This window comes from Ostrea edulis, chromosome 4 (assembly GCF_947568905.1).
Source record: "Ostrea edulis chromosome 4, xbOstEdul1.1, whole genome shotgun sequence".
NCBI classification, from domain to species: Eukaryota; Metazoa; Mollusca; class Bivalvia; order Ostreida; family Ostreidae; genus Ostrea; species Ostrea edulis.
In genome coordinates, this window is record NC_079167.1 from 92,366,279 (window position 1) to 92,388,443 (window position 22,165).

At 35.2% G+C, this 22,165-nt stretch overlaps 1 protein-coding gene across 1 annotated transcript; it reads right to left on the minus strand.

The window, feature by feature from the left end:
- Positions 1–550: 550 nt before the first annotated feature.
- Positions 551–20,724, minus strand: LOC125668618 (ras association domain-containing protein 2-like). The gene is made up of 11 exons (XM_048902928.2): positions 19,883–20,724; positions 18,164–18,258; positions 15,534–15,910; positions 10,475–10,553; positions 9,263–9,430; positions 6,592–6,786; positions 6,165–6,266; positions 5,710–5,761; positions 4,872–5,083; positions 3,726–3,823; positions 551–3,217 (listed from the first exon to the last, which is right to left on the minus strand). The coding sequence occupies exons 1-11, from the start codon at positions 19,920–19,922 to the stop codon at positions 3,166–3,168; spliced, it is 1,470 nt and encodes a 489-aa protein (XP_048758885.2). The 5' UTR covers positions 19,923–20,724; the 3' UTR covers positions 551–3,165.
- Positions 20,725–22,165: the final 1,441 nt, after the last annotated feature.

A 22,165-nucleotide genomic window follows, 5' to 3' on the forward strand; every position in this document is an offset into this window, starting at 1 on the left:
AACTGGTAGAAGTAAAACATCTTCGAATTGGTGCATATGTCTATCTATCGATATAGGATATTGATACGTAGAAAGATTAAATAAGTAGGTAGATTCGCCAAAAGTTGACATTGCAGCACTTCAATAATGGTCCTAGAGAATTTTAAATTACCCCACCCTTTTTTGCAATTATCTCCCCTTTAAGGGTATGACCCTTCCTTTGAAAAAAGCGTGAAATCCCTTCATCCAAGGATGCTTTTTGCCAGGTTTGGTTGAAATTGACTCAGTGGTTCTGGATAAGAAGTCGAAAATGTAAAAAGTTTACAGACGACTGACAGCAGTTGATCACAAAATCTCACTTGAGCTTTCAGCCAAGTTGAGCTAAATCCGAAATCAACCTTGGGTGTCCCAACAACAAATGCCCCACAGCACATTCTGCAAATCTTTGTGGCACTCGTAACTAAATCATCCTTGAAATGGTGTAAACTATCATGCAAGCAATTAATAAATCTATCCGTTTTGTCTGATGCTATAACTGTTCTTAAGTGTGACTTAGTAACAATACAACATCTTAAAATTCTTGCTTTTTTATTATTTTTATAACACAATGACGCAAGCCTACTTCATACAATTCTTTGATATCACCATATTTGCAACAATTCATAACAGCTCTCACTGTTGGCAACAAGGGCGGATAATAACAATGGAAAGGGACGCAATTCAAGAAAAAACAGTAAAGGGCGATAACAAAGGATATTCAGAGAAAAAAAACCCAGTACACACACTGATGACAAATACCCAATACTTGAATAGCAGAAAAGCTTTGACAAATCAGGATGTTTACTATCTATTAAGGGTATGAATGGGACAATGTTTACAGTGTAAAGTAGAGCATGAAAACAACATCCCAGTTAGTACCTGACCACATGTAGACTCATTCAAGGATAACCATGATTGCTCATAAACATTGACCTGTTGAATTGCATGGCTGACAAAATACATCATCGTTTGTGGACAGGTCATTTGCTGCAGACAGAGTGTGGGAATGTTCAATGTACTAGCCATTTTCGTGCACCTGTATTAAGAAAATACACAAGGAAAAGTGTGTGTTGACGAAATTAAAAACTTGTCTCACTGTGACATGTTTTGTAAGTCTTCCTATTTTAAACATTCAAAGAACAAGTGTTCCTAGAATGATTCTACACAATGAGGAGCTTGAAATGTATTGCAATTTTGATTCACCTAATAAAATACTTCAACCTCAGTAAAATTTGCCCAACCGCTGTCCATAGCTATATTCTAAACTACGTACGAGTGCTTAATCTTTCAATGTCGTCATCCAAATGTAAACCTATCAACATTTCCATATATAAAAACATCACAATAATAACGACAAGCCATATGAATTAAATACTGTTTTCACAGATCTACTTCCCAAATTCTCAACTGAAAAGTACTAAAGGTAATAATTGTGACAAGCATGGAATTTTAAAATTTTAAGAAATTTAAGCTCAATTTATGTACTACATGTACAATGCTATCAATATCTGTATACAAGAGCCATTTTACATCTAAAACGTGTCCTAACATGCAAAATCAATAATTTTAGTACAAGAAAGTATGAAAAATGGTTTGGAATGTTTGACTAAAAAATAAATAGATCACACAGATCAATATGCAGATATAAGTCCCCTCAGAACATGCTCAGTTACACACATTTCAAAAGACTGACAGAAGAATCAGTCCCTCTTTATTATCTACTCTTTAAAAATCCAGATCCGCACCATTTTATTGCTTGGGATCAGCAGTTCAAACTTTCAAGAGTTCAAAATGTCAGCAGTACACATTTTGAAATTTACAATACCAGAAAGTGTCAAGATAATAATGTTTCCAAAAATACACATGCTCCGGGTAATATTTCTTTCACCTTATGTTCAGTCTGTCATAGTACTTTATATTATACATCCAAATACACAATGGGGCCTTATACACCTGGATGCCAATAATCCAGAAAATCCAACCTCTGGATGATACATTAAACTGCATTTCAAAGAAACAAGAACACGACTAAATACATATTATTTCAATTGTTGAGATTGGAAAACAAGTGCACACACACTTGTATCAAATCCTCTCTCATTACAAGTTAACAAATGGCAATCATATTTTGACAAGGAAAGAGAACTGAAGGTTCAACCGGAATAATCATTACATTATTTATCTCGGGAACTAATTATTTGTATGATACTCATTTTTTTAATAGACGCAATTCATTTATCCAGACTCTTCATTGACCTGCAAGATTTGACTGAAACCATAGCACATGTATTACTGAAGCTTAAATGCCGAGTAATTAATATTATTGCTATATGATATGGCAATTGGATCTGATCAAAATCCTTTTCATCTTTGCTAATTTACTTCCTATATATAATTTAATGAAATATTCTGATTTGAATTAAGTGTTTCAGTTAATCCATGATATGAGATATTAGAAACAATCCCAAAGACACATCCTCATGACTTATTCAGCTGCTAACCGGCGGCACTTCACTAATCCTCATGACTTATTCAGCTGCTAACCGGCGGCACTTCACTAATTCTCACTGGTAAATAAAAACACGGATAAAAGAAAAAAAAACTGAAATCATCTGTACAAATAAACGTGCACTGGATTAGCACTTACATCATAACTATAAATAGCATATATAAAAACACGCCCACTTCTCTACCACCAGTAACTTGTAACTCGGCACTAAGACCATCTTATCACTGCACATTCATCCTGTAGAATCTGACATATAAACTCCATCACTGCCATTCATGAGTTATCCCACAGTGTTGAAATGTAAATCAGACTGAAGGACAGCTGAACACATATACATCAAAGTAAAAAGACAAAGAATGAAAAACTGGTCACATGATCATGAAATATAAAAACAAGTGATTCCAATGTAATCTGGCCCTGAGCAACATTTCACTGCCCTTAGATGTTTGTGTGGATGAATGTAATTAGCTGCTTGATGACTTTGAAAGTTGGCAAAAACGGTTATTGCCCCAATCTCTGACTGGTTCCTTGCTGGCAGCTGGCAACACAAGAATGTGTTTCTCTACGGCAGACTCCTGATACTGGAGTTTGTAATTTGGTACGAGACACAAGTAAATGTATCCAGTAAGCAAAGGTTGTCACATTTTGATTTTCATCATGTCTTTTAATCTTCTTTTTGCAAGGTCATACCTGGAAAATAATCAATAGGTAGAAAATTGACCAATCAACAGAGATAGTTAAATTATGGTAAATTTGACCTATGATAAAATGATTGACCTTTATCGGTCACTTTGTTCTGACCATTAAGTATAAAGTTTATGCCTTGTGAAGTTAACAAGTGACCCATGGGCCACATTTCTCACCTGAACAGCAGTTCCGAGCAATACACAAACTTGAGCAAAACTATCATTAGTCCAGAAAAAAACTTTTCAAAGGCAACAACTAAATACTTAAGAGGGAAAATTGGTGCTCACACACCTTCAGACAGACTTATGACTGCGCAAACTGAAAACTATTTATGATGCACAGGACCTTATTAAATAAATCCAAGTCTTTGTCAAAGATTTGCTCTTGTGATTGAAAATTGAGAAAACTTCCTCATGATCACCAGCTTGGTTGATGCCAATTTCGGATGTGTGTAAAATTCTCATTAATTAGTATTTCCCAGTAATTAAAAAGTGGCAACAGTTGATGTTACCTTGCTCGTACTGTCCTGACTTCTCGATCTTCATCATCCTTAAATTTCCTTAATATTCCTAGTAAGACCGGCTCAGGTATTGCTATCAACTGTTCCACCTACAAAAAGCATAGAATAAAGGAAAACAGCTTAAATAATCACAGACAATATTATCTTAAGGACTGTTCCAGTAAAACATAAATGGGACAGGGGGAAGGCACTTGGAAATTAGGATGACCACCCATAGAAGTGATTTTGGTACACTCCTATCCACCCATAGAGGCAAATAATGAAGCTTTATAGGCACCTATAGAAGCAACTTGATTTATTTGAAAAGTAGAATTTAAAATATTCTCAAATCAGAATTTTGTTCCCATCCTACAGCACAAAATACTATTTCATCTTGATATCAACTTTATTTCAGTATTCGATACATGCAATTCCCTTTCAAGCATAATTTACAGAACGCCAAGATTGCCTTTGTCAATTGCGTGTTCTTCTGATTATTTCCTCACAGATTACCCTGGTATATAGCTTGGTAAAATAACAACCCATAGAAGCAATTTTTGTGCAAAAGCCACCCACCATAGAATCAATATCCCACCAGTGTGAACCACTTATAGAGTTTTAAAAAACTGCCTTCCCCTGGTACCCCCCAAATATTTTAATGGAACAGCCCTAATCAAATCATAGTATAAAACAGTCCTTTAATTGACTATGGCATACTGGACTGCAAGCACAATGAATATAATGTTTGATTTCGATCTTCTGTATAAAAAGAAAGTACAACATCTGTATTGTGACATTTAAGGCAGAATAACACATTGTCATAATGGCTGACTTCCTGTTGAAACCTGAATGAAAATATACATATCAGCAATACTTGTACAGTCCTTTACAATCTAATTGCCTAGCTGTGTAACTCAGTAGCTTAACACGTCGACTGCTGATCTGTGGTTCGAGTGTTTGAGACTAGCAGGGTTTTTAAAAAAAAATTCAGATTATTTTCTACTAAAACTGCTTTCTTTTAACTAAAAAAGAAATTTGAAAGTCTTAAATTCCAAAATATTATTGTACATATCCTCCACTTTCCATCCACATCAGATTTCCCTGGGGCGTTATTCCTCCTTAAGAGTTCCCCCTCTTTACACTGATTAGTCCACTTGCCTCATCAGGTAGACTCTGTTCAGCCTTGACCGGGGCCTCCACCTGCTCAATCACGTCTTCCTCCTCCTCAACCACTGCCTGGGTAACTAGGGAGTTCTTCCTGGTGTATAGTACTCGGTCCTTCAGATAAATCTTGACCCCTGAGGTCTCATCTGGCCCCCTGGCTATCCTCTCCAACAAAGGGTGGTCAGAGTCCTTTAACAGTATTTCACCTGAAGAAAAGTGTGAGATATTAGTATAATTTTTCAGGATGTTACAGCAGGTATAAAGGTAAGTAAAAGAATATTTTTATTCCTTTGTTTGTGAAGAATATTTGCCATCTTTATATTATTCACTTTCATAAGTGCATTAGATACATGTTGTAAAACTTTGCAACACATTTTTTTCTTTAACAACTTTAGCAGTAAGTCTGTCAGGTAAAATTTGTTAGACAACGTACTTTAACATGGAGGACAAGATAATGCATAATGCTGACACTGAGCCAACATCGTGTTGCCTTCAAGGATATACATTGTACAAAGAAATTTAAATGACTTCTCAATGCATGAAATATATTACAAAGAGTCAAAGGTTGTTTTGCCTTCTGAAAAACATCCTTTACACTGCTTGTACAACACAGCTTCCCACCAGACACATCATGTTTTGTGTTTTAATCCATAAATCTTTTCACTCTGAATTATCTAGTCCATCAGTGACACGGAATTCTTTTTGTTTTAATTTTTATCTGAGATAGTATAACTAGGCATGAAGTCCTTTTGAAAGCATGCTTCATTCATGAAATTGCCTAATATGTAAGCACTTCTCCTTGACTGTGAATCTACATTGTCTTTATACATACCTTCTGTTTCTGACACTAGATACAATGAGTATTCTTCAGGTTGGTTCTCTATCTGTAAATATTGATCAAACCAATGTTTTCCAGATAATTTTGGCAAATACTTTAACATTTTTTTGTTCTTTTTCTTTACCTACAAATCTAAGTACAGGTATATTTACTTATACAGTAAAACATGCTTATAATGAATTCATTGTTATTGTGAAGTGATATTTATTCCCCTATGTGAAGAAAATAATGAAATTTTTATTGAATATAAAAAAGTCTGGTTATATTGAATTATTTAATGCCAGCCCTGGAATTTCGCTATAACCGTGTTTTACTGTAAATGTTCAGTACATAGAGCCTGGAATTTCGCTATAACTGTGATCTACTGTAAATGCTCAGTACATAGAGCCTGGAATTTTGCTATAACCGTATTTTACTGTAAATGCTGAGTACATAGAAGCTCCACTGACCTTGAACTTCTCCAGCAGTGTTCTAATGACCCCATACGTAGTACAGTTACTATCCACCGTAACACTGGTACAGCTGCCTAATACAGGGGTAAAAATTCTCGTCTGAAATACAAACAGTCATACAAGTCTGAAATACAAACAGCGATACAAGTTCTAAACAACACAGCACTTATCTTTTGATTTGACAGAACCAGCATATGCAGTTCATGGAGAAAACATTCAAGATCAAATTTGAACTAAAATTCATCATGATGACAAGTGTATGACTAATCATGGCATATTAACTCTTGGCTTAGGAAGATTACAATCAATTTTATCATGTCGGGAAGAGTTCTGAAATGTGCAGAGTACAGGTAAAATTGACACACTAGAATCTTAAAAGAATTAATTATGCTAGACTCAAATCTTTAGGGCAATACAAACTTACATCAAAGTTATAAATGTGGCCATTTATTGAGGCCCTCTTCCATTTATTGGGTCGGGAATCCCCTCGGTAAGCAACAGTGTTAAACTTTTTTATGTTCTTCCGGCGCATCACGACGCCATCTGGTGGAGAAAATATTACACTGTCATCTAAACCTCTGCTAACTCGGGGAGAGGCTGGCTCTGGGGACCTCGACCTCTGGAATAAAAAAGATCCACATATAAATCTAACCTTGTCAGCTGGAATAAAAAGATTATATATCCACAAATAACTCTGCAGAGAGGCTAGCTCCACACACTGCACTCGCTGAAATAGAGAGAATTTACATCCAGGGTTAGGGTTAGGCTTATAATTCTACTCATTGGAAGAGGCTGGCTATGGGGGGCCTTGACTGCTGAAAAATTGTGAAGAGATATATAATTTTACTAACTCTGAGAGAACAATTCTGGGGGCTAGAAAACTGACAGTTAGGAAGATCCCACACAGAACTTAATTCATATATAATGTACTGGTGTTAACTAATTAACATTTGTATTGACAGAGAAATTAATCAACATTTGTATTGACAGAGAAATTAGCATTTGTATTGACAGAGAAATTAATTAACATTTGTATTGACAGAGAAATTAATTAACATTAGTATTGACAGAGAAATTAATTAACATTTGTATTGACAGAGAAATTACCATTTGTATTGACAGAGAAATTAATTAACAGTTGTATTGACAGAGAAATTAACATTTGTATTGACAGAGAAATTAATTAATATTTGTATTAACAGAAAAATTGATTAACATTTGTATTGACAGAGAAATTAATTAATATTTGTATTAACAGAAAAATTGATTAACATTTGTATTGACAGAGAAATTAACATTAGTATTGACAGAGAAATTAATTAACATTTGTATTAACAGAAAAATTGATTACCATTTGTATTGACAGAGAAATTAATTAACATTTGTATTGACAGAGAAATTAATTAACATTTGTATTGACAGAGAAATTAACATTTGTATTGACAGAGAAATTAATTAACATTTGTATTGACAGAGAAATTAGCATTTGTATTGACTGAGAAATTACCATTTGTATTGACAGAGAAATTAATTAACATTTGTATTGACAGAGAAATTAACATTTGTATTAACTGAGAAATTACCATTTGTATTGACAGAGAAATTAATTAACATTTGTATTGACAGAGAAATTAACATTTGTATTGACAGAGAAATTAATTAATATTTGTATTAACAGAAAAATTGATTACCATTTGTATTGACAGAGAAATTGATTAACATTTGTATTGACAGAGAAATTAACATTTGTATTGACAGAGAAATTAACATTAGTATTGACAGAGAAATTAATTAACATTTGTATTGACAGAAAAATTGATTACCATTTGTATTGACAGAGAAATTAATTAACATTTGTATTGACAGAGAAATTAACATTTGTACTGACAGAGAAATTAACATTTGTATTGACAGAGAAATTAATTAACATTTGTATTGACAGAGAAATTAACATTTGTATTGACAGAGAAATTAACATTTGTATTGACAGGGAAATTGACATTTGTATTGACAGAGAAATTAATTAACATTTGTATTAACAGAAAAATTGTTTACCATTTGTATTGACAGAGAAATTAATTAACATTTGTATTGACAGAGAAATTAATTAACATTTGTATTGACAGAGAAATTAACATTTGTATTGACTGAGAAATTAACATTTGTATTGACAGGGAAATTGACATTTGTATTGACAAAGAGCAGTGATTATGTTCTTTTCCCAAATCTGCATAAAACTTCAATGTTCAACTACAGAATCAACTACCTCTAACTGTCGTAGTGGGAAGGTGCATTTCTTCAAGGTCAACTAGCTTTGTATAAAACATAAAAGTATTATGTTGAAAAAATGATGACAGAAAGACAAACGCGATTCCTGTGGGATGTTTTCACCTCTTCAATACAGCGTCCCTTAATACATGTACGAAGAATCTAAAATAACGTACGTACTCCGTAATCATTTTATGCTAGTTTAACTCTGGGTCACTTCCCTGTTGGTTTACACCTTACATACACTTCAAACATTCTGTATTCTATTATACACCGACATCTTTCATAATTTTCTAAACATATGTTGAACAAACAAATTATATCCTCATAACTACATTCAAAAGGCAAAACCTTCACCTATGCTGAATAATCAATCTGAAGAGATTTTCAAATAAATCTGAAGTTCACTGCAATATAAGGCTGGGTGTAATTTAAAAGGTTTATTATCAGACAAGGTGAGAGATAAGGGAATCAGGACTTCCTACTTGAGGCAATATATTCTGCTCCCAAAACACCTTGATTTTGAGCCAACATTTCTTACAGACTGACAAATCAATACCCTGTTTCTCTACAAACACATAAAAGACCAAGATCAGAGTCCCACTAATCTATCGTCTGTAATCATCCTTCATTAAAGACCATGGCCAGCACATTTTTGTGCAGCATTTATTGTTTGCTTTGGCAACTCTGATACCGATACTTCATCTTACAGACTCCTACGTCTAAAAAGATTTTTTTAAACCCTCTAGTTTCGAGTATGCGATGGCTTTTAATTATCTCTATAGTCAAATCTTCATTATCATTATAAGAAGCAGTGTAATTTGTACCTTCAGGTCTGGATTTATATCTGGAACTTTATCTCCTGGAACAAAACTGTGCCGCCATGATGTTGGTGAGGGAACAGAAGGAACATTATCAAATTCCTGTAACTGGATTGGCTGAAGAACCCCCCAGTAGATCCGCACAGGACCCTCAATCACCAACTGATCCACCGACTGAAAAAAAGACTCGTACAGTAAAACACAGAAATACATAGAATAAGCCATAACTGTAATACAAACTCAGAAAATATTTAATGCAATTATTGGTACATGGTTTCAGTATACAGTAAGGAAGATTCATAAAACTGCAAACCTTCTCTCTTTTTTTTAACTTCTTAAATAATCTTTTCTTACACAAGAACCACAGTGAAGAACTCCCATGGGATATACTTGTTCCATTATAACTCCCAATAGCAATTCTAGATAGCCCTTTTGTTTACAGTAAGATTAGCCATCTTCAGGCACCATTTCAGCACAGTGTTCAGATGCCTCTGTAATGTCCTTATCGCGTATCTGACAATCCTTGTTAACAGACACCAAATGGACATGTTGACCAGCAATAAAATCAAATCACCCCCTTTTTTCCCTCCGAGATACAAAGTGGTTCTCCACTGTGTTGAGTGATCAGTTTTTGCAGGTAATCTGTGACCACTGCATGGTACTAACAGTGTATAACATGTAAACAAATACTGCCCCTCTAATAATTGGCATACTCACTTCTGATAATTGACAACAGATTGTTTTGTATATTACATGCATTTCATGTGTTTCCACATGTAACAACACCAGAAACATTCGTAGGTAAACAGAGGATAATAAATCACCTTTGCTGCATCCACAGTTTGATGAACTCGTTATTTTGTAGTCCATGATTATACAATGTCACGCAAACAAATAACATCGAGATATTTCCCTGGAGATTTGTATGCATGACAATGGATAATCATAAACATTTCGCACAAGAGAAAATGTAATGTAGTAAATTAATTTTTGGAGTCAGTACACTACATTATCATAGCAGTGTGATGATAATTACCAACATGATCATGCAATCAAACTTTTCATTATATACACCAAATGAATTTCATTAGTGCATGTAATATAAATTCTAGGTTCAATCTGTTTAAAAAAATGATTAGATAAGAAATACTGATGTACAAACTATCTATAGTTTGTGTAACTACATGTACGTTACTCGTGTGGTGACCTTATACGCACCTCCTTAATGTTGAGCGACTGTCTCTTCTTGCCATCATAAAAAGCATTGAATTCCTGTATCTTCTTTATTAGTTCTCGTCTGTAAAGGACATAAAATCTTTAAGCATGCATGGAATACTTCCACGTTTTAGAAAACATTCACTTCACTATGACCATGAATAGAATGCTCATGCCACACAAAACCCTTTCATAGGAAAACCTGTTATTATGCACCAGAAAACCAAACAACTTAATGTTAGTTTTCAAAACATGTCTATTAAAGAAAAATACACAAGCCAAAGTCTGAAACACGTATCATCTAATTTGGTGGAAAAAAATCAATGTCATACGCATTAATGTACAAACACAAAATAACCAACATACTTATGTAAATGAAGTCTTTACAAAAATGCAAAACATGAAATCAAAAGGTAAAACACTGTCAAAATTCAAAACTCGCAAACATTTCTAATACTTACTCAGCCAAATCAATCAGAGTTTCCTGTTCGTAATCAAATATTGTCTCCATTTTGTCCCTCGAAAACAATCAGAGAACACATTTATTCCTACTCCCTCACCAAAGAAATGTATATAGGTCATTAAGAAGACAAAATGTAAAACAGAAAGAGGTCCGTTGCTAGACGGATGTACTAAAAGTAATCCATACAGAGACAATGTATGTACCAGAGGCTCTCTATCTCATTCTGATACCGCACTGCATTTAGTTCCTCCCAATGCCAGGTCAAGGTAGTACATATACTGATAGGGAGGGAAGTAAATACCTCTCTCCCACCTTCAATCACCTGTAATTACAGGTATATATTGTATTGATCAAGATCCAGGTGACTGGCCCACTCAGGTGCGAAATGATTGGGGATGCATGACTGGTGTTTTTTTTTGACAGAGTAAAGGCTATCAAATCCAGTAATCAGGTCATTAATGATATCAGCTGATTGAATATAGACAGTGCTCTTGTAAATACCATATGGTACGGGGCCCACAATATGGGTCAATGTTTAAATAACTACAAATAAAAAACTCCTGACCTCTTGTGGAGCTGTGTAGTGCTGTGTCTGCACACAACTACAAACCATATAAATAAATGAGACGGTAATTTGTACATTAGTTTAACTGTAACTGTCTCTGGTCTTCATTGAGGGGAAATCTAAAAGGAAATATTTCTCAAATACAGCACAAAACATGTCTTACACGTGTGGTGATGTGCATCACAATGGACCTTGTCTAATGTGTCACACTAGTTATTTTGCCATGGTATATTCGACAAACAATAAATGTTCACTGGTTTAGCAATATCTCATATCCCACCTAGGTAAACATGCACAGAGAAGGTATGATACTGTCTGAAGAAGAATACTGTTAGAGATTTGTTATCTGTTACAATTTATCTACAATTAATTTAAAATAGCCATTACAGATAATGTACCTAGCAGTCCAGATCAACCGAGTAATTTTAATACATGTGGGGGTCTGTTTTTCTTTTTCTAAATTTAATGTTTACACCCCCCCCCCCCCCCCCCCCCCCCCCCCCCCCCAAAGTGGGGGATGGAAGTCGATCAAGATATGTACACATTAGTATGTTGAATCATATAAAGCTACTGTAACAGGACAGGAAAAAGATATAGACTGACTGGTTCTCAGACCATATTGATGGACCCCCTCCACCATTCAATCCCTCAGCTAGCTGGGTTGGCTCACGGCCTAATGCTATTTTCTGAGGTTCCCTACCATCCATGGATTAAGGAGATATGTCAGCTGGACCTAACTGTCTGTAGACTCAATGCTTACCAGAGTATGTCAACAGAGCTACATGGGGTTGGTATAACCAAGCTCCATTACACAGCTAAATAAGCATGACCACAGGTGTCCACATTCAAAAAACACACATGAAGACCCTTAGGAGTAGGAACCTATCTAGCTACCTGTTAATTGACAGGTTCACACATCTGATCACAATGAATACTGCATGAATTCACATGTATTTATCTTTATTCAATGGTTACAAGGCTAAGTCAGATAATACTTCTACCATACACTCCTTGCAGAATTCCATAAGCTTCATACTCCTACATGTATATTCACACTTTCAGAGTACTAATCCAAATTCAAGCTACATGTATATTCACACTTTCAGAGTACTAATCCAAATTCAAACTATATTTGAACTTTTCAAGTTTCCCATTTTTCTTGTCAATTTAATTTTCATGTTTCATACTTGTAAATAAGATATAAAATTAAAAGTTATCCCAAAACAGAGCTTTGTTTATAATTAATTCATATTTTGTTTGTTGTTCCTCTAGCAAATACATGCATGTAATGAACATACAGCTCTGTATTTTTACATTACTGCCTTGAAATTCTAATATTAATATCAAAGAATTCCCAACATATTTTCCCTGCTACCTTTGTGCCAAGACAAATTTTAAGGCATCTTGGGAACTAGGAACATAGCTTCAATAAATACCAACTGCTTATATACTTAATAGCCATGTTGGGTTGTCTAGGAATTCAAATTAAAGGGGAAAGGGAAAAGGAATGAGGGAGGAGGAGAGAAAAACAGGGGTTATGGTAATAAAATGATAAAAAGGAATGGGAGGTGGGTGAGGTGGAATCCCCCCCCCCCCCCCCCCCCCCCATTTACATACTGTATTGTACATAATTAATGACAATTCTGAATCTATTATAAACACTATATTAAAATTTAGAGAGTGCCAGAAAAAATACTGTCAGGCTTTGAAAAATCTCCAAACCCCAACCCTATATAGTTTTGTCAATTCTTAGTTACTATGTTAGCCTCCGTTTAATATTATTGATGTCTTTTTTTATGTATTTCATGTTTTCGATAGCTTAATATTCACTGATAACATTCTGAAAATTAATCAGATCTGATGCATCAGTAACATGAGAAATGGACTGTCTTTAGCCATCATTAATTTGTACACAGGGAGATAGAATTAATTTGTACACAGGGAGATAGAATTAATTTGTACACAGGGAGATAGAGACCCATGTGACATAATTTTTGTCACTTCTTTTTCTAAGTATTCTATTGTTCCAATATTCTGTATTTAATACATCATGCATGACTAATTCTTCTTTTTAAATTATACAACACCTTTCTATCATCATGATCATCTTTTAGAAATTGTAGTATACATGTATATATAAATTCTATGTAGTATATATAGGCGAGAGGAGAAAATCTTTGGCTGGACTGGGAATCAAACCCGGGACCCCTGCATTACTAGTCAGGTGCTCTAACCACTGAGCTATCCAAGCCGATATCCATGGTCCGTATAGCCCTAATTACTACAAAATTAATAGCATCCATATTGTAAATAAGACACATTTCAGACTCAAACAATAAAATGTGATTATGGTACCTATCAATTAATGATGCATTGAAATGTGTACATTTTGTATGATTTGTGTCTACAGGCCTACGTTTAGAGAGCTTACAAGCAGCCACTAACTCCACACAGTCTCAAGAAACCTCCTCTGCATATTCACTTACACTAAGACCTCCTCAGGAATGTAATGTTTGGTTGAAGGTCAATGTGAACAAGTGATACACTCTCGGAATATCATAATCAAGTGTAATCCATCGTTGTGAGCAAAAATAATAGAAGTTGATGCTACTTTATGGCCAAACTCAACGGTAAAGGTCATGAGGTCAAAAAGATGTTGGAATACATGTGTGAAGCCCTTTCACCATCCATTACAAAAGTTATGACCATGGTTAAAGTTTTTGTGGACAAACTGACGGGCAGACCAAAATATATAGGCCTGGACCCCCGAATATCCGATTAAGGGGGTATAAAATACCCCCCCCCCCCCCCTCCCCGGCGCAAGCAGAAAAGCACATCGATGATCGTTGCTTACAATAAGATCAAATTAGAAGTTTCAAACGAGAAAGGTAAACAAGTAACAAAATTATACCTGTTTAACTCTAACATAACCAAACAGTTTAAAAATAGATACTGAGAGAGAAGATAAACAAGATCACCTGAAGTTGGCTGAACACCTTGATCAGGTAAACTTAGCGCTGTGATAAAGCCACAACGATAGACAAACACGGAGGAGATAATCAGGGAGATTAAAACGGCCGCATTTTACCTGTTCATTTCTATCAGTTTCGCCTCCAAACTTCCACAAGCATCATCAAAAATAACTTGTAAACGATAATACATCTGGCGGAAGCTGGGCTTGGGAGATTTCCGGGTAAAGGGGAATAACTCGCGTATTGATTCGCGGTGGCGGATGCTATTTTTAAGTAGGTGGGACTTCTCTCTGAAAATTCGTCAAACCAATTAGCCTTGACACAATATTGTCAAAATTTACATCTCTAATATGGGACAATAAGAAAAACAGGAAAGGTGCTCAGAGGGTTAATCATTGCGAGATTGGAGTTCTTGTAACCACTCCGACCAAAATTGAATTTTGATATATATTCAAATTTTTAAATATTTTCAAAAATTAAGAATGTAAATTGTGTGTGTATATGTATTCAAAATATGCATGCTTATGGTTATATGCTTCTCCCAATATCTCATAAAAGATACTGCGGAACTTGGTACACAGGTATTTACTTACAACTTGTATCTATTCTAAGGTGCATATTTTAATGTATTTCTTAACGCTGCCCCCCCCCCCCCCCTTCTCGTTTTTTCTTTATGTACTGCTGTGTTTAAAGTGGTATATAGGCCCGGTGGGCTGGTTGTTTGATCTATTTTTAAACTGCCTGTTAACATATTTGTCAGTGGAATAAATTACAGCCTACTAACTTAATTACATGTACTGTTTAAATGTATCACAGTTCCACATAATACTGTACTACGACAATAAAAGCCTTAGACAATATATAATTTCAGTAAAACTCGCCACTCAAAAGTCTGGAATATTTTTCAATAATAATGCATGTTAAATTTAACCCATAAACACCCTATCACCGTAAATAATTCTGAAGTTTGATTGTTTTTTATTGTTCGAACTGTGTGCAGCTGTTAGTACTCTGTAATACAACATATGTATTGAAACCAACACCAGTATGCGGGCTACTCACTCTCTCCCTGTATATTCAGATATGGCCCTCGGGGTTCTTTTCTTTGGAGACCCGATGATCTGTCGACTTTCAGCAGCAGTTTCTGAGAGAAAGTCGAACTCCATGATTTGATTTGGGTTCGCCCTTGCTTGAGGTGTATTGTGAAAATGTCGCTTCTGATTTAGAACTCCATTTTGCTGCGAGTTCCCGTTGCTGTGTATCATTTCCCCGCTTTCGAACACCTGTTTCAGATCGAAGTCGTATTCTCCATTATACAACGTACTGTCACTGTTTCTTTTGAAATTTGCCGGCGATACCACATTGGAACCATATCCCATCATTTGGGGACCAAAGAGCATGGCATAACAAGGCTTGTGACAATATGGCCTCCCCTTCCCCTGAAATTTGGAAATATGAAACGTAGCGATGGTTTGGTTTTTTTTTTTTTTTATCTTGACAATCTTTTCAATTAATTGTTTTCATTTTAAATTAGATAATGGTTGAATTACGTGCACGGCATACGACTTATCCAGCAGTACAGAAAATGTAAATTGAAAACATTGCCAGTTGAAATGGGGTACAGGCCTGAATTTCTCGAAATAAACTTAAGTTTGAGATTTTTTAAAGAGAAATCCGAGCCCGATTTCCAAGTCAACTGCTGACGGTAGTGATGGTCACGGTGGTCATAAAAAAAAAACCTATATAGGGAGTTGGCCTGGTTACGTACCCGTCCAAGGTGCGTGACCGCTATAATTGCATTTGTATATAAGTACTAGTGCATGTAGAGTACACATAGACCACTATAGCAACAACAGTTTTAAAAATGGTGTGACTGCTACGGTAGTAATGGACACCACAGTATCGATCAATGCAACAAGAAAACAGACAAGTCAGAAAGGGACCCACAATGAATAAATAAGTTCCTTTAACCGAGGATCGACAAAACCGATAAATCTAAAAATCGAAAGCAGTCTTTCTAAGATCTAATCCGAGCATTACCCTTTAAAAATAAAAAAATAAAAATTTAAAAAAATCTTCCAAGGAAACTAAGTTATCGCATGTCATAGAAACTGCTTTTAAAATATGTAAAAAGTCTTATAATGAAATGCCCTTTTGAGAAAAATACACCATTAGATAAAATTATCTAACCACCCAAGCCGATCATGTTATGGAATGAGTTTTGTTTGAAGCTCAAGGATTAAAAAACCTTATCAATAAAATGTCTAGATAAATAGAAAACTTGAACGATACAATATTATCCGTGAACTCTAAAACACCTATATGGGTCCGATATCAAATTTTCATTTCTTTACCGCATAGGTACAAAACAATCCCCAATTAAATGAAGAAAATCTTGTTCGCCTTGTTCGGTATATTGCTGGATTTAATCCCCCCCCCCCCCCCCATATTTTGCTGCGAGACTGAAAAATGAATTAAAACAATCATTCAATCAATGACAATTGCACATTTATAAAAAGGTCGTTCATACAAACCGATGACACTTAAAAGTACAAAGGACTGCGAGTAATTTTTAAATGGGTCAGGTGGTCTGTCTTTCGTGTGGAATACAAGACTTTGTACCGTATATCGATTGATTAACACGAAATCACAGTGATTTACACGGAGGAGCGACAGTCGGAAACACAACTAGCACCTAAATACACACTGTGCATTCAAAGTTTCAGCTTCTATCACGACATTTCTGCTTTTCGAAACTGATACGAATGGAATACAATTTATTCCCATGATTTCTCAATTAAGTCCAAAATAGGGGGGTGGGGGGGGTTATATAGCGTCATACAGGGAGGGGTGGTATTTTTGAATTTTTAAACATCATAGAAAATTCACAAGCCCCCCATCCCCCATTATTTTTGCTTATCATAACCAAACTAAGCAAAGAATGTATATAAACTCATACAATCATTGTGTGGGGGTGGGGGTATCGAGTGATTAGAAAATACCAAACAACTAAAAGCACTGTTACCTAGGCCTCGTCTTTAGAAAACAAACTAAACATAAATCCACACATATTAAGTCATTATATCATATTGATATAATATTATATACAGCAGTACAATGTGTAATTATACTGTAATACCAACATTACATCAATCTGAATATCAAAAGCCAGACCTCTGTTTATCGATTAATCTCATGATAGAATTCGAGAACAAGGCAAACACGGGACCCTGGAAACACCAGAGGTGGGCTCAATTGCCTAGGAGCAGTACGCCAGTAAGTTAAGAAATCACCCAAACACATACAGAAATGTATGGTCAAGGTCATTTCAAAGATAATTTTGAAGGTCAATTGAATTAATTTGGGACATATTTATCAAAATCTATAATGTATCTGTATGAAAAGTTTTCTTTACCAATTTAATCAAATTAAGAGGTTAAGGTCATATGGAAGGTCAAGGACTTTGGGTACAATTATCATGCTTTAAATATCATGATATACTGTATTTGTATAAATGAAATACATTCGTAAATACACCATGCTCGTAGTGAGACAGACGGATCTGAAGGACAGCCGGAAAGACGACATGCTCTGGTCAGTTATATGGCGCGGAAGATAACAGGTTGTAACACAATTCTTTCCTATAGTTTTCGTGCTCAGCAATTTGACTTTTTAGAGTGCGTGTTTATTACCTCTGCGTGTTGACCCGGGGCTAGAATCTTGCCGCACTCTTCACATCTCAAACAGTTAGGATGCCAGTGTTTTCCGAGAGAGGTTTTCCGTTCAGCTAAAAGAAAAAGTGGGGTATCATTTCATCAAAATAAGTTAAACATATTGCTGTAAATATATACATGTACTTATTCATAAAATTTTGACACCTGTGGAAAAATCTGATTTATTAAGAAAATGAGTCGATTACTCAGCAAAACTATGTGGAAAGAAAGGGGACTTTAATTTTTGTCTCAATGCATCTGAATAACCAAGTCATTCCAAAGCATTTAGATAATAAAAATATTGAGATATCGAGATTATATGTAGATTTTGAAAACTGGTCACCAGAAATCATGCCACATTGTTGTAAGCGAATACCCTCGTCACGTGCAACAAGATCTACACATCAATGGACTAAAACAAATATACCCCCTCCCTTAAAATGAAAATAAAATTGGCCTATAATATCCGGGGAGTGAAGAATCTGCCTAATATAAAGAAACTAGGCCATGCAATATTTGCATAACAATCTGTTATAAATAAACGGTGTTGATTTTGCTTGATAAACGTGTGTAATGAGAAAAGTCACCCAATAATTTCACATTAAAATCGACGACGCCCTGCCAGGTAAAGTGATATACTTGGCCAAGTGTCTACCTGAACAAGATTAAAGAACACTTAAGAATAACTCCGGGTCGGTGTCTAACGTATGAGGCAGACTTTATTGCCACTGAATTACATGAATTAGTAGGTACCGTAAAGCCCAACAAGTCCTCATGAAAGTGTGTTGCTTCTCCTCCTTTCCTTGCAAGTTTATTTTTCATTGACAAATTCAAATTTAAATTAAACAGTTAAACGAAACGTTTGATAGGAAGACCAAAAAAATCATTCTATACAAATGTTAATGGTTCTTTAATGACTTGTCAAGGAAATGAACCTTGCAATTATTCATTTTTATTTTATTTTTTTGTATATACAGCACGTGGATGATACAAAACGCTGATGTTATTTATACAGTAAATTACTAAAAAAAATATATTTTAAAAAATTCAAACACCCGGGTATAGGGGACACTTCTTGATTCTATTGCTGCAACAGGTATATTGTCCATACGGATTAATTAATGACCACTATATGTCAGCATTCATTTATCGTCGTCTTAAAACAAATGTTTTTATACAAATTGATGTTTTGTGTGCCGTCCCCGCCGGCAGGGCTGCTGTCCCGTGTAACGTAGAGAACATTGAGCTGGTGCACTTACTCCACTCAGGGCTTTAACCGTTTCTCATTCAAATAAAAAAAACATAAATATCACCCAAGAACAGAACTCTATCGATCTGCAATCAAGACTGCACGGCAACCCTTTAAATATTTTATAAATCTGCTGCAAGATGTTTTTTCCCTGTGTTTCTCAACGCATAAATCGGAAGAAAATAAGCACAGGAGAGTGCACCAGTAAGGGCTACCCCAGGTGTAATCCAAATATCCAGCCTCGACGAATCTCGCCGAGATTACCCCAGGTGGGACATCTTTCCTCAATAAAACATTGCTGCATGGCGTTTCATTTTATGACAGCTCATGCAAACACAAACATTATACAGTTTTATAATTTAAAAAAATACAGTATTGCACATTTACAGTAGAGAAAACAATGGTAAATACAATTTCTTGAGACTTTAGGAAATTATAAAGGTACTTACCAAAATACACGGTTTTTCCACACTTGGGACATTTGTCCATGACTAGCGGTGAATCAGCAGCAGCCTCTATCGACCAGTGCTTACTGATTCATCTTCCATATTTCCAGAAGTCTCAAAATAGGGAGAAATTTGGTTGACAATTAAAACGTCCGTGAATTGTGTTACAGGAATTCATGAATTGGTGGCATTGAGAAATCATAGAGCATGTCGATAAGACATCGACCATTGAAATCGAACAAAGTGGGCATTCAAATCGACACCAAATGTAAACAATTCAAGTACAGTTGTATATATCCAGTTTAAAGGTCCACTTAGACATTGACCGGATTTGGTAAATCTCTATACACGGGTTGAGCTGATCCTCGTTGAATACGGTAATTTTAATACCTATTCGGAATGCCTCGCCATTCAAATGATCTGTAAGTTGTCACGCTTGCAGCTTTTGCTAGTTTCACGCTCCCCTGGGCTCTAAACTCATAACTTGAAAAGGTATTTCGAGGTCAACCTGCTTGTTTTAAAAGCCTGGGACGTGCGACGTTGCTGGCCCAACATCCCATGTAATACAATACGTCGGTGGAATCCAATTTCTGCGACATAACGAAGGACTGGGATTAGTATGAGTAATCACAGCTGACTTGGTAATATGGTGATATCCCATAAAACTAGCGTGCGTTTTATCCATGTACTCCGTTTTTGAATCGATACAATCATTACCATAACTGCTAGCAACACATCGTTTTTATCAAGATATCACTGATAATCGTGTTAACAATGAGGTGAAAAATTAGATGGAATTTTACTGTACCTGCGCATGATGAAGTCCCAGCTGCACCATCGTCCGGTGTTGTTGATGAACTGTTAATGATTTTACTATCCATAAAATTCATTAATCTGGTGACAATTAGATATATAATGTAATGGGTAAGAGGTTTCTATGCATGGTAACGTACATTGCAATGTAATAACCTAATTTAGGATTTTACAAACACGCTCACATCCAGTCAACTGTCAGATATATCGATGTAGTACAGTAACCGACAAGGAAATTCTGTTTTACTAACATGTATAGAAGAAAAATTAGCCCAGGAACTATGTGCGCGTTTCATACTCTAACTAGCTTCTTTCAAGCTGCGGTACAGGGACCTAGGGACTGATTTTTCCTTGCAAGTTAGTGTGCCAATGTATAGGGCAGCATCAACCGAATGTTTTTATTCATATCTTACTAATCATTTCATTCAGGGTTTTTCTTCAGGATATAACTGTTAACTTACTTCATCTCGTGTAAAACAATTAGCGTAAAGAAAATTATTAGCTGTTTATTAAGTCCAGTGAAATTATAAGTCATTGTCCCACTCCTTGATATAACACGAGAGATGCATATGGAAATTTACATTTCTCCATATGAGAATAAAACCTATTCAAAACCCTTTGTTGTTTTAAAGTGCGTATACACAGCACTTTATCTGTGCTTTCGTTCTTAATTTGGTAATTATAAGGTACTAGCATAAAATGAAAATAGAATAAAAGCTTAGCCTGAGATCAATTCTCAATTTTGATTTTTTTTCACTTTTGTATTTCTGCGTTTTGTTTGATACCCTATCAAAAATGTTTACAATTGCAAATGTTAAAAAAAATTAAATAAATTTAAATCCTCGGTAGTTATATTGCCAAGAGCATACAGGTTTTACCTACTCAATATTCTCTTCATTTCATGCTGATAAAAAGATAAATTATTTCGAGATCAACTTGCCCTGAACATTTGTCTGAAATTCAAATTTTAATTACTGTCAATTTCATTTCCCTTACTCACAAACGTTCTATTCAGTCAATATACTACATTTGACATTCAAACAAATAGCTTTTTGGATTTCAAATGAATTGAGAAGACGGACCATTCGCATCATTGCTTCCTTTCAAAATCGTTTTTTGATTCTAAATTTGTTATAGATCACTCGATTTCAAAAATTTGAAAGAGATATTGAAATGTCCTTTGTTTGGTTTGAATACTGATCTCAAATGCTAAATACTGACGACTCGAATTTCCTGGTGTTTTTGTTGTTATTTATGAACTGGGAGCCCGATAGGGCAAATATGTGATATTTTTCGTTTAATATTTCATTAATATCTTAATGTTTTATAAATGGACTCCATTAAAAAACATAAGAAGAACGATTTAAAATGTAGGCTTATATCTGGTGCACACTAAAGTAAATTGAAATATTCTAAAGATGGCATGCCATTTCCCCCCATTAAATCATTGAACCCAATGAACGCGTTCTGACG